The sequence below is a fragment of the Schistocerca serialis genome, chromosome 2 (genome assembly GCF_023864345.2).
Source record: "Schistocerca serialis cubense isolate TAMUIC-IGC-003099 chromosome 2, iqSchSeri2.2, whole genome shotgun sequence".
Classification (NCBI taxonomy): Eukaryota; Metazoa; Arthropoda; class Insecta; order Orthoptera; family Acrididae; genus Schistocerca; species Schistocerca serialis.
Genome location: NC_064639.1, coordinates 917,749,104 through 917,766,987, shown reverse-complemented (window position 1 = coordinate 917,766,987; position 17,884 = coordinate 917,749,104). Strand labels below are relative to the sequence as shown.

Sequence of the window (17,884 nt, the reverse complement as noted above, 5' to 3'; positions counted from 1 at the left end):
CATGTCGGTTCGCGTGGCCACTCAACGGCACATTCCCGGCTGACACACTGTCTTAGATGTGTGTGCTCTCAGCGCCTGTAAATTTTTAAGTGTCCTAATTCAATCTACGAAAATCTTTAACGGGTTTAACGTTCCTCCCACCGGTTATGAGAACTTGCGCTGTTATTAAATGCCCGCATCTCGTGGTCGTGCGGTAGCGTTCTCGCTTCCCACGCCCGGGTTCCCGGGTTCGATTCCCGGCGGGGTCAGGGATTTTCTCTGCCTCGTGATGGCTGGGTGTTGTGTGCTGTCCTTAGGTTAGTTAGGTTTAAGTAGTTCTAAGTTCTAGGGGACTGATGACCATAGGTGTTAAGTCCCATAGTGCTCAGAGCCATTTGAACCATTTTTTTGTTATTAAATAGTAATTGCTGGTTAGAACTTCGTAACTTTTCATGAGTCGCAACCATCGGGAAATGGATTTATTAGTGATTTAACGGACAGACAGCACTTTTTACTGTCGTGAATGAACGACACTCGAAAAATCTCGAATAATGCGCCTAATTTGTAATTTAACTTGACTGACTTTGAGCTTTTTCACCCCAGGCGCATAATGTGACAGTGACGAGTACACTGAGTAGGGGCTCTCGTGTTAGTCTAGAGACATTAACTGTTATGAATGTGCTGAGCTGACAGTCTAGACTCAATATTTGTGCCAGTGGCATTCAGTAGCGTATGGAAATTTTAATAAAAAAATTAAAAAAGAGTTCAATAGTGTAAGCGTAGGTTTCTGCGGCTGCTGTCACACTCAATAAAGTTCTATTGCGCTGTCGACAGCATCGTAAATATATAAAACTGTCCGACCTTTCAGCCGCTATTGCAAACGATCTTCCTCGGGGCTTTGTACTGAGCTAGACTGTTGAATGTGAGAGACTTTAGATCTTATATAGCAGCGTAGGAAGCTGCCTTACGTAATTTGATGGGGCGCTTGAGGGCAGAAGGGGTGTTAGGCGTCCGTTATTGGTGGGTCCTCGTCATTGGTGGGTAGAGACGTATGTCACTGGTGTTTAGATTACGTCTTGCCATTGGTGGAAACAGGCGAATCAGAAACGGACGGTAGTTGTGACGAAGCGCCGCGTACTCGTCATCAGGTGCTGGCAGCGGCGTGCCCGCGCTCAGTGTGCGGACGACCACCGCGGTGCCCGGCTCGCACGTGTAAGTCGCTTTGCGCGCTGTCCCCTATCTAATGTCTCTCTCATTAGGCAGTGTAGCTCAGCATAAAGCCCCGAGACAGGCCGTCTACAATAGTGGCCGAAACGTCGGACAGTTTATGTATTGACAATGCGGCCAACAACCCAGAACAGTTTGACTGACAAAGTCCAATAGTATTAACAGAAATGGGTTCGTCTTGGCTACATAGATTTGTAGTCGCTTGCATTTCTGTCACCAGCCTAATGATATAGTGTTCTCTTACAGCTATTGTACTGCATCAGAACTCCCCAAGTTGTGATAAAACACCTTCCCTTAGGTTTAGTGCTTTTATGTAGCGTTTAATCTTCATATTTTCTTGTCAGGTATCCTTCACCAGCAATTAGAAGCTCGTGTGAGCGCCACATGAAAAAAAATGAGAGGCAGATGTTAATTTTCTTCTGGTGGACGCAATGCTAACGTGCCATCGTGTTTTTGTAACAAATTTGCCAAAGTAAATAGTGGGTCTCAGTACACGTTGGAGCGAACTGCGCTGTTCATTTAACCCGTCGAGTTATTTTAAATTCCATTAAAGAAACAACCAAAAGCTTTCTTCCGACAGTCACAAGGAACGACCACAAATGATACTAGTCTATGTAGGAGCAACTTACATGCCACTTAGAACTGACACTTACGGATGCAGGTTCTCACCATCAGATAACGAATGGCCAGACACTTGGTGACATTTAGACTAGAACCCTCGAAGGGACGTTAACTACATTTCTATGAAACCTGACACGATCAAAGCTTCTGGAGTACTTTATCTTGATTTTTAATATAAAATTTGTCTTGGATCGCACATTTATAAAAAGATGATCTGTCTCGATTGCTATATAAAATATCATACAAAAACACAGGAAAAACTATTGGAAGTTAAATTATGTGCATTTAAGGATTACATTTTAACATGAGTTTCTATGGTATCCACATTTTGTAAACAATTGGAAACATACCACGGTATTAGTTTAACTATGTTTTTGAACGCTAAAACCGGTTTCATCCACCAGTGACGTTTTCCAAATGATTATGAACCCAGCGCCGTTGAGATACACAGAAAAAGGGAAACAGCAACTCGTATTCTAATCTGTATGCTATTAGTAACCAACTTGTCACGAAACATGTAAACGTACTCGTACGGTACACTGTGGTGTATATTATAATTTTCAGGCTGTTCTAACCGTGCACCACCTAAGACAAAATCGGTTCACAACACTTACTTATACTGATCACATTACGGGTCTTGAGATGTACAGAAGTCTTATTTTACGAAAAGCTCGTGTTATTTGATGTTATTAATATATACAAAGTGTCCATCAAACGGTTCTAGTAAGAACTTCAGGAATGAAATAGAAGGAGTGGGTCATCAATAAACCCCTTAGGATCTTCTTAAACTGAACTTGTTATGGCTGCTGGAAATATATTGTTAATGTCTGCTTCTTAATAATGGACACCTTTCTGGACCGGAGTAGGTGACCTTAAATTTTTGTAAAGATACTTAAAAATTGTTCCCATGGAGCGAACTGTTGGTTTGAAAAATGAGGTATATTATTTACGATAAATTTCATTAACGCGTAAATAGCTGGGAAGCAGTAGTCAGTTTCCTTCGGCCTTGTTTAAAAACCTCTTCCAGAAACTGACTAGTATTCCGTCTCTAACGGCAAACGGTTAACGTCCACCTTCCCATTAAACTGTATCCGATGTGGAGGGGGGTTTCTCTAAAAACGTTTTTCTTCCAGGCATCAGCATCTTGTTCCTGGCTGTGAGGGGGATAGACTTCTAACCAGCTTGGAAGAACAATAAGTGTACACCAGCATGGATAAGCCGGACTTGTACAACCTCGGGTGTGCTCCCCTCACGCTGCTGGCCGCCAAACAGGTTGACGAGCTGTGGCCGGTCCTCACGTGGCCGAGGCAGCCGCTGCCGGTGCTCGACATTGGCTGCGGGCCCGGTGACGTCGCCAGGAAGGTGGGTTCTTCACTTCCAGTCACGTTACTACTCCATCAGAGAAATCGACGACTAAGCAACTCCGATGTATTCTGAAAAGTACCGTCGCTCTTGGATATCTAGGACCACCGAGAAATGGAGGTACACAGAGTGTTCATTTTAACAGAAGACACTGTAGTATCTTGAAACTACACTTCGGACCAAAAAAAGTTCAAATTCCAATTTGCTTGCTCGGAAGGGGACACTCAATGATATCAAACTCAACCCGCCACCCAACGCCGTGCGTGGCTGGTATGGGCGACTTGAAATCTTCAATGGGAACCCCCGTTTTTTATTGCAGATTACGATTCCACGGCCAAATCTATATACTTTTGTCTGAAGCATTTCCTTCCTTTCGCCACAGATGACGCTGTAATCAGAGGAACACAAATGGGTACCCCATCGTAATTTATGACATGATACTCAGTGGCCCTTGAAAGGCATTGGGACCGCACCTCCATGCTGTGAAGTTGGGCCAGGCCAGTATTTCGTAACTTTTAATTGGAACACCATTAGCTTCGTCGTATTCCTCCGGCACATCGAACAGGGGAGTACTTGACGCGGCACTGTGGCCATGGCTCGCGACGAACTCTACTCTCCTTTTCCATTTCGAGTAAGTGTTCAAACGTAGTATCACCATCTCCAGTACACTTAATGATCCACTTTCCAAATGACTGTACACAGGACAGAAGCATAGATGCGGGAATAGCAGCATCGCCGTTCCCGATGCTGTCGCCCATATCTTTACGGCCTGTTGGCACTTGCTGCTGCACTTCATCTTTTGCATACCCCAAAGGAAGAAATCCAGTGACATCAAATCCGGTGACCTAGCAGAACAATTAACAGGGCCACTTCTCCAGATCCACCGAACAGTGTAAACACGATTTAATAGCTTCGGTGCTCCAATTGCATAATGCCCCGGGAACTGTCATGCTGAAACCACATACGTTGTCGAACGTCGGAAACAACGTCTTACAGTTGTACCGGTAGTTCCTGTTTGTGCCCCTTCAACGTGCCGTCGATAAGATACGGACTAATGAGTTTGTTTCCTACGACGCCACAAGATATGTTAACCGACCAAGGACGCTGATGGTCAGCTTGTTGTAACCAGTGGGGATTGTATTCACTCCAGTAATGCATATTATCCCGGTTAAGGCAACCATGGTTTGTGAATGTAGACTCGCTGGAAAATAGTTTCTCGGCAGATAACTTGGGGTCGATTGCATTTGTTGACGTGTCCATTTACAAACCACTACCCGGTTACGGAAATCGGCGCCATGGAATTCTTGATGCAGCGATTTGTGGTGTGGATAATCCTTAAGACGAAGCAATATTGTACATTACTACCTACGAACATATTCGAATCGCGGTGTAATTGCTTATCCGTTGGCTGTGGTGCACTGCCACTGTTACAGCTACTTCACTATCTTCTCCTTCAACAACAATTTGATATGCCAGACTACCAGTAAATGGTAGCTTTAATGCGCCGCTGCACATACTGAGTAAATGAGATAATGTCACTGTCCATCCCGCTCACAGGTAACTCATCACCAGCAGCAACAAGGGCTTTACATTTATCACACCCATTCATGAATTTTAGTAAAGAAAGTTATACATAACGTCCTACGTACGACAATAGATTTTAGTCTTGCTGTGGGATTTCTATTCTACTTGCATAATCCTTCTTCATCTCCTGATTTACAGTACGACCTGGTACACAACAGGTGCACCAAATTTCGGGCACCTATAATAATTAACAAGAAAAGGATAGTTGCTAGTCACCAAATAGCGGAGATAGTGAGTTGCAGACAGCCACAACACAAAGACTGTCAGAAAATGAGCTTTCGGCTAACAAGCCCATCGTCGAAAATAGACAACGCACACACACACACACACACACACACACACACACACACACACACACTGGCAACCGCAACTCACACACACATGATCATAATCACCGACTATTTTCTCTGAAGGCCCTGTTGGCCGAAAGCTCATTTTCTGACAGTCTTTTTGTTGTGCCTATCTTCGATTCGGCACCTCCGCTATACAGTATCAACTATCTTCTTCACAGTACTGTTACTTTCTAGCTTGAATTTTACATTGTGTAATATCTAACAGATCGATATATCCTTTTCGAAAGCAAGAAAAAACATGATGGTCACGATTAAGCATGGATTATTTATGCAAGGTGTTAAAAATTATCCCTATTAATTTGAGAGGCGATGCCAACGGCCTTTTCGCAGTGGTAACACCGGTTCCCGTCAGATCACCGAAGTTAAGCGCTTTCGGGCTGTGGTAACACTTGGATGGGTGACCGTCCCGTCTGCCGAGCGCTGTTGGCAAGCGGGATGCAATCAGCCCTTGTGAGGCTAAGTGAGGAGCTACTTGATTGAGGAGTAGCGCCGCCGGTCTCGTAAACCGACTTACGGCCCGGAGAGCGGTGTGCTGACCACGTGCCCCTCCATATCCTCATTCAGTGACGCCTGTGGGCTGACGATGACACGGCGGCCGGTCGGTACCTTTGGGCCTTCCAAGGCCTGTGCGGACGGAGTTTTTTTTTTTGAGAGGCGATAGTGTGGTCCAAACCAAGACAAAAATATCCAGTAAACATGGCTTCTAAAACGTATATATTAAGAGCTGTGACCATTTGTTCAGTATTAGAAATTTGTTTCACACGAGCCTATGTGAACAAATGCTCATAGCACTTAAGGTATACATTTTATAGCCCATGTATACTGGAGTTTTTTTTTCTTGTTTTAGTCCATATTGCCACCTTTCAATATACGGTACGATTTTTTTAACTTCCAGTATAACGAAACATTGGCCTTTGCGTTTAGGTCTCGCGCTGTGAAGGTTCCATACAAACTTCATCATTTATATAGACAGTTCACCCATATCGGAAATCGAGAATCTCGACAACTTATCTACTTGTTATCAACAATGATACTGACAAAGTATTGGTCCCAGGAATTGCAAGGCGTTCGAAAATGTTTTAATTTCAAGTCTGAAGTCGGATTTCAAATGACAAAAAGATATTTTTTCGTGTGATACAATTACAAATTTACATAAACTGTGAAATCTTGCTTCATGCCAAAATTCATGATTCTAGGTGAACGGGAAGTAACTATAGTTTTGATGAGTGATCTTGCGAGTGTCAAAATATGTCGCAAGTGGCCGTACCTCGTGATTTCACTGTCTTGGAAGCTTCACGTTTTTACTCCGTCAAGGGACCGTAGATATTAGCATGTGACATAAATTTGAACTTGATACGTTTACTCGTTCCTGAGAAAATGGGGTTTTGACAATTGGAGAGACAGATGGACTGACAATAAAGTAATCCAGCAGGGGTTCGATTTTTACCGACTGAAGTAAGGAACCTTAAAAAGAAACGAACTGTAAGTACATTGTGTTTTCATCAGTTTATGAGCAATGTTCTGACACAAGGACACACAAATCTGGAAACGAATCCATCTCCAATAAAGTTCAAACGCAGCCGATGTTCCTCACACAAGCGTTAAACGCTTGCTGGAGGCGTGGAACGGACAAGCACACCCTACGTACACAGGAGCCGGCCACAACCCATGGAGTTTCCACGATACCGGCGGGTTTTCAAACAGACACCGGTTGATGATGTGCCGCCTGAACTACCTTCCAGTTGACGCAGGCTCTACAGGGTGGTCATAAACAGTCTGAAAAGCTTGTAGGGGTGTTGCAGGGTAGGTTGTACTGAGAAATAATTGTTGAGAACAAAATTCATACGTTGCGGCAAGTCGGATTTAATTAGCAATTCAAGTATTTGTACAGGCAAAAGTGCGGCAATGCACAGACATCTGTTAGTCCATGATTTACCACTTCTACAAATGCACATCACCAGCTAGAATGTGCCTTTTCCGGAAGTTATAAATTGAAGCTAGGTGAGCAGAAGCTACGTTTGTGTTGTCTGAGGAAATGAACGAAGAACACGTCTGGCAACAGCTTCTCCGGTACGCTGCTTGAATTTACGTGTTCAACTACTTGTCTAGCTAACTTCAATAATAACAAAATCAGAAACGATTAATAATTATTTGCCAGTGCAACCTACCCTGCAACATCCTTACAAGCTTTTCAGGCCGTTTCCGACCGCCCTGTACAGGCTTTAGCTGGCGCGGTGAGCTACGTTCCGCGAACAACGCGGCGAGCCGCCCCCATGTACCAGGCCACGACACACGGACTGGACGCTCTGTAATCTGCACCGTGCTCTCCATTCGACAACCGTGGCCTCTTTCATCACCCTCCTCTTCTCTCAATATTCGACATGTCTGGAAATTGCACAGCACGGTTGTATCAATGATCTGCAATACCTGAGGATCGCTTTGCCTCTTCAGAGAAACTGAAGCACTGATTATTTTACATGCTGCGTAGCTTAGAAGAGCAAATCAGAAAGTATATTTCTGCACTGGCAGGTTTTAGCTCCGCGGCTGCCACCGGGCACGAAGCTGGTGGCCTGCGACATCAGCACAAAGATGCTGGAGTTCTGCAGGCAGCACAACGCGCTGCCAGGCACCATCACGTACGAGCAGCTGGACGTGGTTCAGCCCGACCTGGAGAACTCCGCCGTGTGGCAGTACGCGCCCTTCGGCAAGGTGTTCTGTTTGCTGCTGCTGCATTGGGTGCCCGACAACAGGTGTGTGCTCAGTTTGTCGCCTTATCCAATACCGTACAACAGCTGGCCTGCCTTATTTCTCCGATTGTAATACAAGGGGGTTACACTTGATCACTCCAGCTATGGATTGCTGTTGTGGTACTTCCACGAGTAAGAAATACCATAACAATCAGTCATACATTTTCTCCAATAATATTTTAAGTTTATCGATATGTATATCTTATGGTACGGACAAAACTAGATTACGTAAGGCTTGTTGTCAGACTGGCAGAAGAATGTGTTACGTATTAAAACGAAGTCACAGAGCACCATGCAACTACGAGGGCACGTCAAAGGGTAAGGAACACTGTTTAAAATAGAAAACTATTTAATATTGAGGCCAACCTCAGCTTTTGAAAAGCATGACGTTAGGCAGATGTCCGCTAACAGTTGGTTAAATTGATTTTCATTGAAGCACAATGGGTTTTTCTGCCTAAAGCCTCATTGTCAGGTGCAACATACGCGGTAAAAAGCAAAGTACAGCGTCACCATATAATGTGGATGTTAAAATTAGTAAGGGAATGTCAAAAATATAGTCACAACTTAAAAAGACTGCAGGCATACCGGTCGCTCATAGTAAGGATTTACTATTCAGTGAATATCGTCATATAGCGTACCTTCATTTCTTAAAATTTTCCTGAATCAAAAAAGACGAAAGGAAATATTTTATAGTGAGTGGACGCTAAACGTTTTTAAAAAAGGGACGGTTTAGCGTTAAAAAATTGTCCCTACTAACATGATTAGTCACGACACTACGCAGATTACTGTGTGGAAAGTGTCAGGTGACAGTGTCTTACCAGTGTGACAGAAAGGCAGGTCGGTGTAGGATAAAGCAAAAGCGTCCTGCATGACCGACAAGGAGAGACTAGCTGGCTACCGGAACGAAACCTATCCATGTGGACCGAGGCCCACAAGAAAGACAGGCCGAGGCGCGTACGTCACGAATGTAGGCCTGCGCTCGCTCGCTCGCTCAACTCAGCAGACAAAAACTACGTTTATACGTCTGTTAACTGGTAACTAAATGTGTACGTACAAACGAGAATTGCATCTTTTACTGGAATCCGCTGTTACGGATTATTACTGTTATTAGTCCTACAATGATAGGAAGTCCACTACGGCTGTACTGGGGTACAATAAAATTAAAATCATGCCAAAATGATTATCAGTTGCATAAGGAACCACTTCTTGTATGAAATGAGGACTGTTAAGCAGAAGAGACTAAATGCGATACACATTTATATCAACTATTAGTCTTAAATTACATTTTGTTGTAGTACTGTTAATCAGTACGACTACATAATAGCAAATTCCAGTAGAAGATGCAATTCTCATTAATGTGTTCACACCAAGCTGCAAGTTAACAGGTCTAGGAACGCATTTTGTCTGCTGAGCTGAGCGAGCGAGCGAGTTCAGGCCTACCTTCGTGACGTACGCATTGCGGCCTGTCTTTCTCGTGGGCCTCGATGTGGACAGTGTGACGTCATGTACTCATGGCTAGGAGCGCTGGGTCGATACCTTTACACAGGAAAATAATACAGAATTTTATTACGTTCTAAAACTAAATCATAAAAACAATCAAAATTAGACGGAATGATGTGGTGCTTCAATTTCAATTGGTTATTCAACATGAATTTTGCGTTTTCGTTTACTATCTCTAACATATTCAAAATGTGGCCTTTTTCTTTCTTATGGAATATTTTTAAATTTTCTGAAGGGCTTGTGATGCTGTGTCCCACTTCGCTAAGTGCGCTGTTAATTTAACTCGTGGGTTATTTAAGATAAGGTGTTCCTGAAATCTTATTTGAAATGACCTACCGGTTTGTCCTATATATTTCTTACGGCAATCATTGCATGTAGAACAGTATCCAGCCGCTTCATTATATTTGTTTACCGGAGCTTTTTGCCTGGGTCTACTGCTTATATCCGAAAATGTAAAACACGCTGAAGTAATGTTTTACATCTCGTATGACTGCATTTTTTTCGCGTACTGCACCCAGATATGGTATTCTAAAAGAAACAGAGAGTTCCTTTGCCTTCTCGGGTGGTGTTTTGCTTTGCCCTTCACCGAGCTGCGCTAACTCACACCGGAAAGACACTGCCACCATTTACTTTCCACATAGTAACTTGCGTACTGCCGCGACGTGTTAAAAGTGACGATATTTTACTGCCAATCCAGCCCCTTTTTGAAAACTTTTAGCGTCCGCTCATTATAAAATGTTTTATTTTTTCTTTTTAGATGAAGACAAATTTTAAAGGATGTAGCACACCTCTGGTCTCCCGTTAGAACCGACATTTTTTTTTTTTACCAGCAGAGGACATGGCACATGTTCGACAAGTTAACTGGAAGAAAAATAAAAGCTGCAAAGGCGTACAGTTTACTGAATATGTTCCTTCGCGATATGCATCAAAAACCACGAAAGTTCATGATTCGCTGCAGGTTGTTCTGCAAGGCATCTTTGAACGAGAGACTACGGGGAGAGTAGTATAGATTTAGAAGCTCTAAAACTACTTTGGAGGAAATAAGCCCCTCTGGTCTCTACGAGACATGAAAAAAATCATTAATCATTAATCATTCACGCTTTCAACTCAACGGAAAAAGAAGGAAAGGACACTATAGATGGGTACAGGGGAGAAGCTGCTGGTTTCATTAAAAACAAAACGGCATATCCCGTTGTGGCTTCTCCCCCACCTTGCCCCGCCGTCCACAGTATCGGCATCTATTCGAGCTATGTGACATAGCAGAAGAAAATGAAGACAACATGGTCGTTATGAAATAGTATTAGGAAAGTTGTTGGACGCGAAAACGTATCTCTTTCATCCTGCCAGAATGAGAATTTAAAGAAATCACCATGGGGTGCAGTGATAGTAAAAAAAATGCCGTCGATAGCGCCTTAGCTGCAAAATTCAGCAGAAGGGTCCTTCCCTGTCCCTAAGAGTCCGTTAGAAGAACATGTCGCTTTAATACCGGGCTATGTACAACAATGGTATATTCGTAAGATAAATTTAAAAACTCTTTCATTAATCGGTTGGAGGATAGACATCTTAAATTTTTAGAAAAACTGTTCTTTGCCCCTAAAAGGTAGTAATTTTACAATTAGTCTATAATTTAATGCAACATTTGAAGCCACAGGAACACAAAAACTGTAGTCAGTAATTTTTTTATGGAATTAATGAAGTGCTATTCTGAATTTTCACCAAGGTGTGCTCAATCTGCTGGTTTTCAAATAGCACAAGATATCAACAGAGAGCAAGGAATGATTACATTGAAGACGTATAACGACACTGAATTTACCGTTACATGTAATTTCATTTTTGTGCTCACATTTACAATGTTATCGTTCTCATAATGTGTTCGGCGTTGTGAACAGCAAGTTCAAGCCTGTTAATTTAACTTCGTTTGCATAATGTGAAATTAAAATCACCTTATTTTGTGTGGGTTTTTAGTATTATTGTTGTAAATTTTCACCACAAAATAGTTTTGTTGTAATTCGTTCATTTGATTCTTACAAAAAATCAGAAAGTCTTATGTATCCTCCACTGGGGCAACGCCTCCTAAGACATTAATATTTTCACAGGCGTGCTGTCCAGAACATTCAAAAGCTGTTGGTGCCTGGAGGAGAGGCTGTCTTCAGCATAATAGCTAACACGGTGATTTACACAGCGTTTGAAGAAATGGCGAAAGACTCGCTTTGGGCGCAGTACATGCAGGTAACCCTTAGGTCTACCCGATATTCTCCTAAATCTTAGAAATACTTGAGAAATTATATTTAATAATTCTAAAAATGCCCTACCTCAGGAGAAGTCAACTTGTTTAGCCTGCCACCCACTTTTGTTTCTGTGTTAGTTGTAAAATTTTCTAACCGTCCACCGATTACACAGTAAATATGATTTATGAAGTAGGGATAAGTTTACTTTACAAAATTTATAAAGCCGAGCTACATCAAGTTAAAACATACAATAGTAAGTCTCTTATTTTCAAAATTTTTCTTTAAAGCCTAATAAAAGTATTTTCAAAATCCCTACCGGCTACCGCCCACCACGAAAGCTGAAATGCCCACTTGTGGGTGGGAGGGAACATGTTGACCACCACTGCATTCTGCCTTTTCCTCAAACGAAACTAAAGTTACTAGCCAGGAAGAATTTTCTTTTATAAATCTGAGGACTGTCGTACCCATTACGATTGACTTTAAGATTCTCAGAGTTGTTCAACGTTCTCGAGTACTCGACGTTTCGACCCCCTGCTGCGATCATCAACAGGAGTCTTCTGGTGTCCCGTGGTTAATGAACAGGGCTAATCATAGGGCAGAGAGAGGCATCCGAGCACTCAGTCGTGCCGAGTTTCATGTACGATAAGAACCGGAAGATGCGGTATTACCGGCCAAGCTGATAACAATAAATTATACTGCACTATCCCTTAGAATATGGCTGAACTGGAATGCAATCACACTACTGTCTATGGCTCTACGTTGTCTAGGTGTCTGATTGCATCAGCCGGTTCTTGTTCAATTGATAATTCAAATGAACGCAGTTCCCTCGAACTTTACAAACAAATAAGTTACAATAAATTTTGTGGCCAATGCAAAGAGTTTTCAATAAATTTAAAAATTTATTTCAGCAGATTCCATAAACACTTTTTCCTGGTGCCTTTTGTCCGCCTCAACTGGTATTTAAAGCAAAATCGTGCACCAGATGTGCTTAAAAGGAAATGTGAAAGTCCATAGATCGTCTCGTGTACCTCCATACAACGTAGGTAACAATGTAAAATTTCTAACTTGTGAGCGCTGATGCGCCAAGTAAGTCACTGTTCGACAGATACGAGGGCTTGTAGAAAAGTAATGCCTCCGAATTTTTAATTCTGTTCTCTATACTGGTAGAGGTACTAAAGGTCTGGCTTATTTCTCAGTCGACTGACGTAAGACGGTTTCGAATTGTAGAGTGTAAAATAGCGGTATGTACCGCAACTACGTCGGTGCGTAAGAAACAATGTGTTGAATGGAGTGTCTAACCGCAGACAACGTGCATCCAATTGAAATCCATAGAAGAATGAAAGCTATGTATGGTGATGATTGTATCGACATCACTAATGTCCGACGCTGGGCTGTTCGTGCTCGTAATGAAGGGAGAAAAAATCGTCGAAGGAGACCAAGAGATGAATACAGTAAGTAGATTCAGAACCATGTAGCCTGCAGTATTTATTTGGGTATGAAGAGACTTGCACAGTATAGAATAGCATGGAGAGCTGCATCAAACCAGTCTTCGGACAGAAGGCCACAATAACAACAACCTCATTGTGAGTGAGAGAACACAATCTCTTTCCAAAGCTTAAAGAACAGCTTAGAAGACTTCGCTTTAATAGCGAATAAGCAGTGTAATTAGAGGTAATGTTTTGGTTCCGTCAGAAAGTCAAATATTCTACAATGGCTGATCAACAAACCGGCCTCTAGTTGGGGGAATGTCATCGTCACCAAGGTGACTGCGTTGAGAAATAAGTCTGTAGATATGAAAAATAATGAAGTAGATATTAACAAAGCTTGTTTTTAACTATATATGACGGTAGTATCTGTTCCCGAAAGAACAGTTACCGTGGATGACCATGCAGCTTTGCTAGAAATGAAATGATAATTAAATAGACACCCTAGCTGCAAGCAGGCGTTGATACACTTCATTGGGAACATGTTGAAAATGTGTGCCCCGACCGGGACTCGAACCCGGGATCTCCTGCTTACATGGCAGACGCTCTATCCATCTGAGCCACAGCGGGCACAGAGGATAGTGCGTCTGCAGGGACTTATCCCTTGCGTGCAATTTCCAAATAAAAGGGCGATGCACAACATTTGTTGTTTCGTGTATTTTTTGAGGAAATAAATGCAGATGTTTCGAAGTGTTTGGGTGACAATTTGTCTATTCTTTCATTTCTCCAGAGAGTGGAGAATTCACCATATGTCCTTTGTCCAGAACATCTGCTATGAATTTCGCCTTGATCATTAATAATAAACTTTATCATCATTGCTTTTTCTCAATTCTTTTACAATATGTAGATTTTATTTTAGTAAAACGGATTGCTCTTCATAACCCCACTTCGAGAGCCAAACTGCTGAGCAGACAGCTCTCACAACGCAAGCACTTTTGGCGCTGAGGTGTCATCAAGAGCAACCACTCGTGACAGACGAGACTTGTTACATTAGTACAACGCCAGAGGTCCTGCAGTGGACTCACTTGTCACGAGTAGTCAATGGAGACAACAAAATCGTCCACGTAAAAGGGGCTTCAGACACACTCTGGCGAGACTTTCCAAAATAACCAGTTCTTAGCAGCCGAATCTGCACTAGTATATCATTACGATTTCTACAGGGTGAGAATTATTGAACTATTTGAATAAAACGTAAATTAGTTACAAACTACGGCGTGCACACAATTTATTCAACATATGAACATCACTACAAATATTCGGATTTAGATTACGACATGTTCGATATTGCAGCCATAATTGGCGATGATGTGGCGCAGACGAATAACGAAATTCTACATGACCCGCTGAAGTGTCGGAACAGCGGTGCTGTCGATGACCTCCTGAATGGCTGTTTCCAGCTCAGAGATGGTTTTTGGATTATTGCTGCAAACGTGTCATTAATATAGCCCCACAAAAAGGTGTCGCATGTGTTCCGATCCAGACAATATGGCGGCCAGTTGAGGCCCATGCAGTGGCTTCTGAGTACCTGAGAGCCATAATGTGTGTCCCCAAAGTGCTCTTCCAGAACATCAAACACTCTCCTGTTTCGATGGGGTCGAGCTCCGTCTCTCACGAACCATATCTTGTCGAAATGAGGGTCACTTTGTATAATGGAGATGGAATCATCTTCCAAAACCGTCACGTGCCGTTCGGTAGTCACCGTGGCATCAACCATCAACGAATATCGAACCGACAATCCGTGACTGGACATTGCCCACCACAGAGTCACCTGCTGAGAGCGAAGAGACTTCTCGATCGCGAAATGCGGATTATCAGTCCCCCAAGCGCGTTTATTTTTGTTACTGACGAACCCATCCAAATGAAGGTGGCCTTCGTTGCTAAGACAAACAACAATGCGCATGCTAATTCCCATCATGCTACGCAGCCAACAGTGCAGTAACAGTGCAGTTTGAACTTCCTAACGCAAACCATTCAGAGAAGCTATGACGATTTTATTTCATGTAGTTCAATAATTGCCCCCCCCCCCCCCCCTCCTGTATATCACTAAGGTCTTCGAACACCAACAGTCACTGTTTCTGAAGCAGCGCAACAGAAGAAAATAAACGTTTTCCAGCGATTCTTCCTACTATTGTGAAGGAAAGTTTCATCACAAATAACTGTTCCTAAACGAAACCGGACTGGATTCTTGGTAACAACTAAAATAATTTACATCCAAAACTTGTATTTACAGTAGAACACGAAAGTAACAAAAGTATTAATTTGCTCGACCTCACAATTACAAATGAGAATGGGAAACATAATATTTCTATTTATAGAAAACCCACATCAACCGACGTAACAATAAATGCTAATTCATGCCATCCATCAAGATACAAAATGGCATTTTTTAAAACTATGATACATAGGATACTGAAATTTCCTCTCCAACATGATACAATCCAGATGGAAATTGATACATCAAAACAGATAGCAGTTGCTAACAATTATAATTTCCATCAGGTTGATCTGTTATATCAAAAATTACAAGAAACAAATGATGTTGTTACAAATTCCAAGAAGAGATTTACAAAAATGACATACACGGGACCTATTTCAGATAAAATAAATAAATTATTTAAGAACATAAGCGTGACAATAGCATTTAAAACTAATAACCCCCTACAGATGAAACTGAAACACACAATTGGAGACTCAAATGTATACCAAACGTCAGGCGTTTACAAAATAAAATGTAATGACTGTGAGAAACAGTATATTGGCCAAACTGGCCGTAACTTTTAACACGTTTAAAAGAACATACTACTGGTACTGCATGTACCAAATCAATATTTTGTCAACATCTTGATGGTTACAATCATTCTGAGGGTTGCATTTCTAACACTTTGAAAATATTACATACTGTGCCAAAAGGACCAGTGCTAAATACCTTAGAAGGAATTGAAATCTTTGCATTTCACAAAAGTAATCCATTATATGTTTTAAACGAACAACTTCAGTTCAAAGAGAAACATTTCTTTGAGCTTTTCGATGATCTTCTTTAGAATGTTTACTCTTCTGTCCTTTGTTTTTTAAATTTTTTAAAAACGTTATTAAGACTTTTAGGAAATTCGTGTACCAACTATTAAATATGAACCAACTTACGAGTTAGAACAACGAGAAAATATTCTGAAAAAATCGAAAGTTAAGATACCTTTTTATGAAGTACAACTGTAGAAGTAGCAGGATTGAGTAGTAAGAAAAATTTCGAACTAGATATCACATAACTCTGCAGAATTTGATATGCCATATTTCTAATTTATTACATTTCAGACAAATTGTAAAAATAATCAGTTACTTCATTCTTCGTTATTCGACCACGTTAAATGGAACAAATGAAATTTTCCCACAGGAAATCTTGAATATTAACCCACCAAATAATATTCTCAAAGCATACAATCCATTTCTCGATTTTAAATGAGTTACACTACTCACATCAGATGCTGACATAATTCCATGTAATTTCATAACAAACTATTCTATGTATGTGATTAACGTGACGTGTAGAAATAATATTGTAAGTTCATGGGAAAGGACTAGGAATCTTTGTGTGGAACTTTTAATGAACAAATTCCTTCACATACTTCAACATATGTAGGAATGTATAGTAAGAAAAATTTAACTTACAATGCTTGGCACAGAATATTTACTGAAAGTTTTTAACTATATAAATGAATAAAAAATTAGAAAAAGTTAAAGAAATTTTAACATCATGTTTTCATTTCATTTTAAAATATTTTCAGGAAGATAAAGAAAACAAAACTGAAAAGTTTAGTATGTTAATTAGAAAATGATTACTCATTGTATTTCTTGTGTATAGCTTTTTTTATGTAGATTATATTAGCATTTTGAATTTTCAAAATCAATTAAGATTTGCGTGAGATCGATGGCTAAAGGACAAGTCTGCTTCAGCTGAACTACCAGTTTGCAACTCGTATTTTATCCGGTGGCAGGTGGCCTCTAGATAAAGATAATACTGACCTAGAGCAACAATTTCCGTCAGTGAAAGAAAGGTTGCGCACTGAGTTAACTTACGTAAGCGTTCTTTTGCTCTATTTGTAGTATGACTTACGTGAAACATACTCTCGCGCCAATCTAAGGCAGTTCAAAACTTCTTTCAGAGATGGCGCTGATGGACGATCCATTGAAAATAATAGCGGAACATGTTTTACTTTAAACATAAATTAATTGTTTTTAAAGTTGTCTTCAGTATTCATACTATCATTTACATGTTATTCACATTTCTTCACTTCAAATAAAACACGAAAATGTGAAGAAAATAACTTATTTTCATCCAAAATGAACTGATGGGAGTAGTGCTTGTAGAATGTACTTTGTCACTCGAATGCCTAATATATATACCATTTTAGAGGATATTTACTGTGTCAAAGCTCTAAACCAGGTATGAAGATTGAAGTATTTTGACCATTATCTCATGAAATCATCAAAGTGGTTAGAGAAGAACTAGCTATTTGACAAAACTTTTTCTATTCTCGCTTCTGTACGTTCTATCACCAAGTAAAGGGCAAGTTTAGGACCCATCCTAAAGGGCAGGTGGTGTGTTTCATCCCAAAATAATGGAGCCCTCTATTATCTCAGAAGCAAGATGCACTGACGTATGGGAGGTCAGAGCCCGGAAGCTCGGTTTGTAGGACTAACACAGTGCAAGGTGTTCGCTAGTGAACGTTTTGCAGTTTTTAGGAATGAAGTTAATTTTGTCCTATTAAATTTCATAATCTTTAAATGGACAATATCAAACAGCT

General features: G+C 41.1%; 1 protein-coding gene across 2 annotated transcripts in view; it reads left to right on the top strand.

Annotated features, from left to right (window-relative positions):
• LOC126458283 (juvenile hormone acid O-methyltransferase-like) overlaps positions 1-17,884 on the top strand; it is a 357,276-nt gene that overhangs the window by 165,237 nt on the left and 174,155 nt on the right. The window contains exons 1-4 of one of the 2 annotated variants that reach the window (XM_050095216.1): positions 1,167-1,191; positions 2,961-3,189; positions 7,656-7,876; positions 11,470-11,602. In XM_050095216.1, the coding sequence (XP_049951173.1) occupies positions 3,037-3,189; positions 7,656-7,876; positions 11,470-11,602 (507 nt within the window). In that variant the 5' untranslated portion in view covers positions 1,167-1,191; positions 2,961-3,036. Of the gene's footprint in view, positions 1-1,166; positions 1,192-2,960; positions 3,190-7,655; positions 7,877-11,469; positions 11,603-17,884 lie in introns of those variants that run through there. The other variant, XM_050095215.1, reaches the window with a different exon arrangement.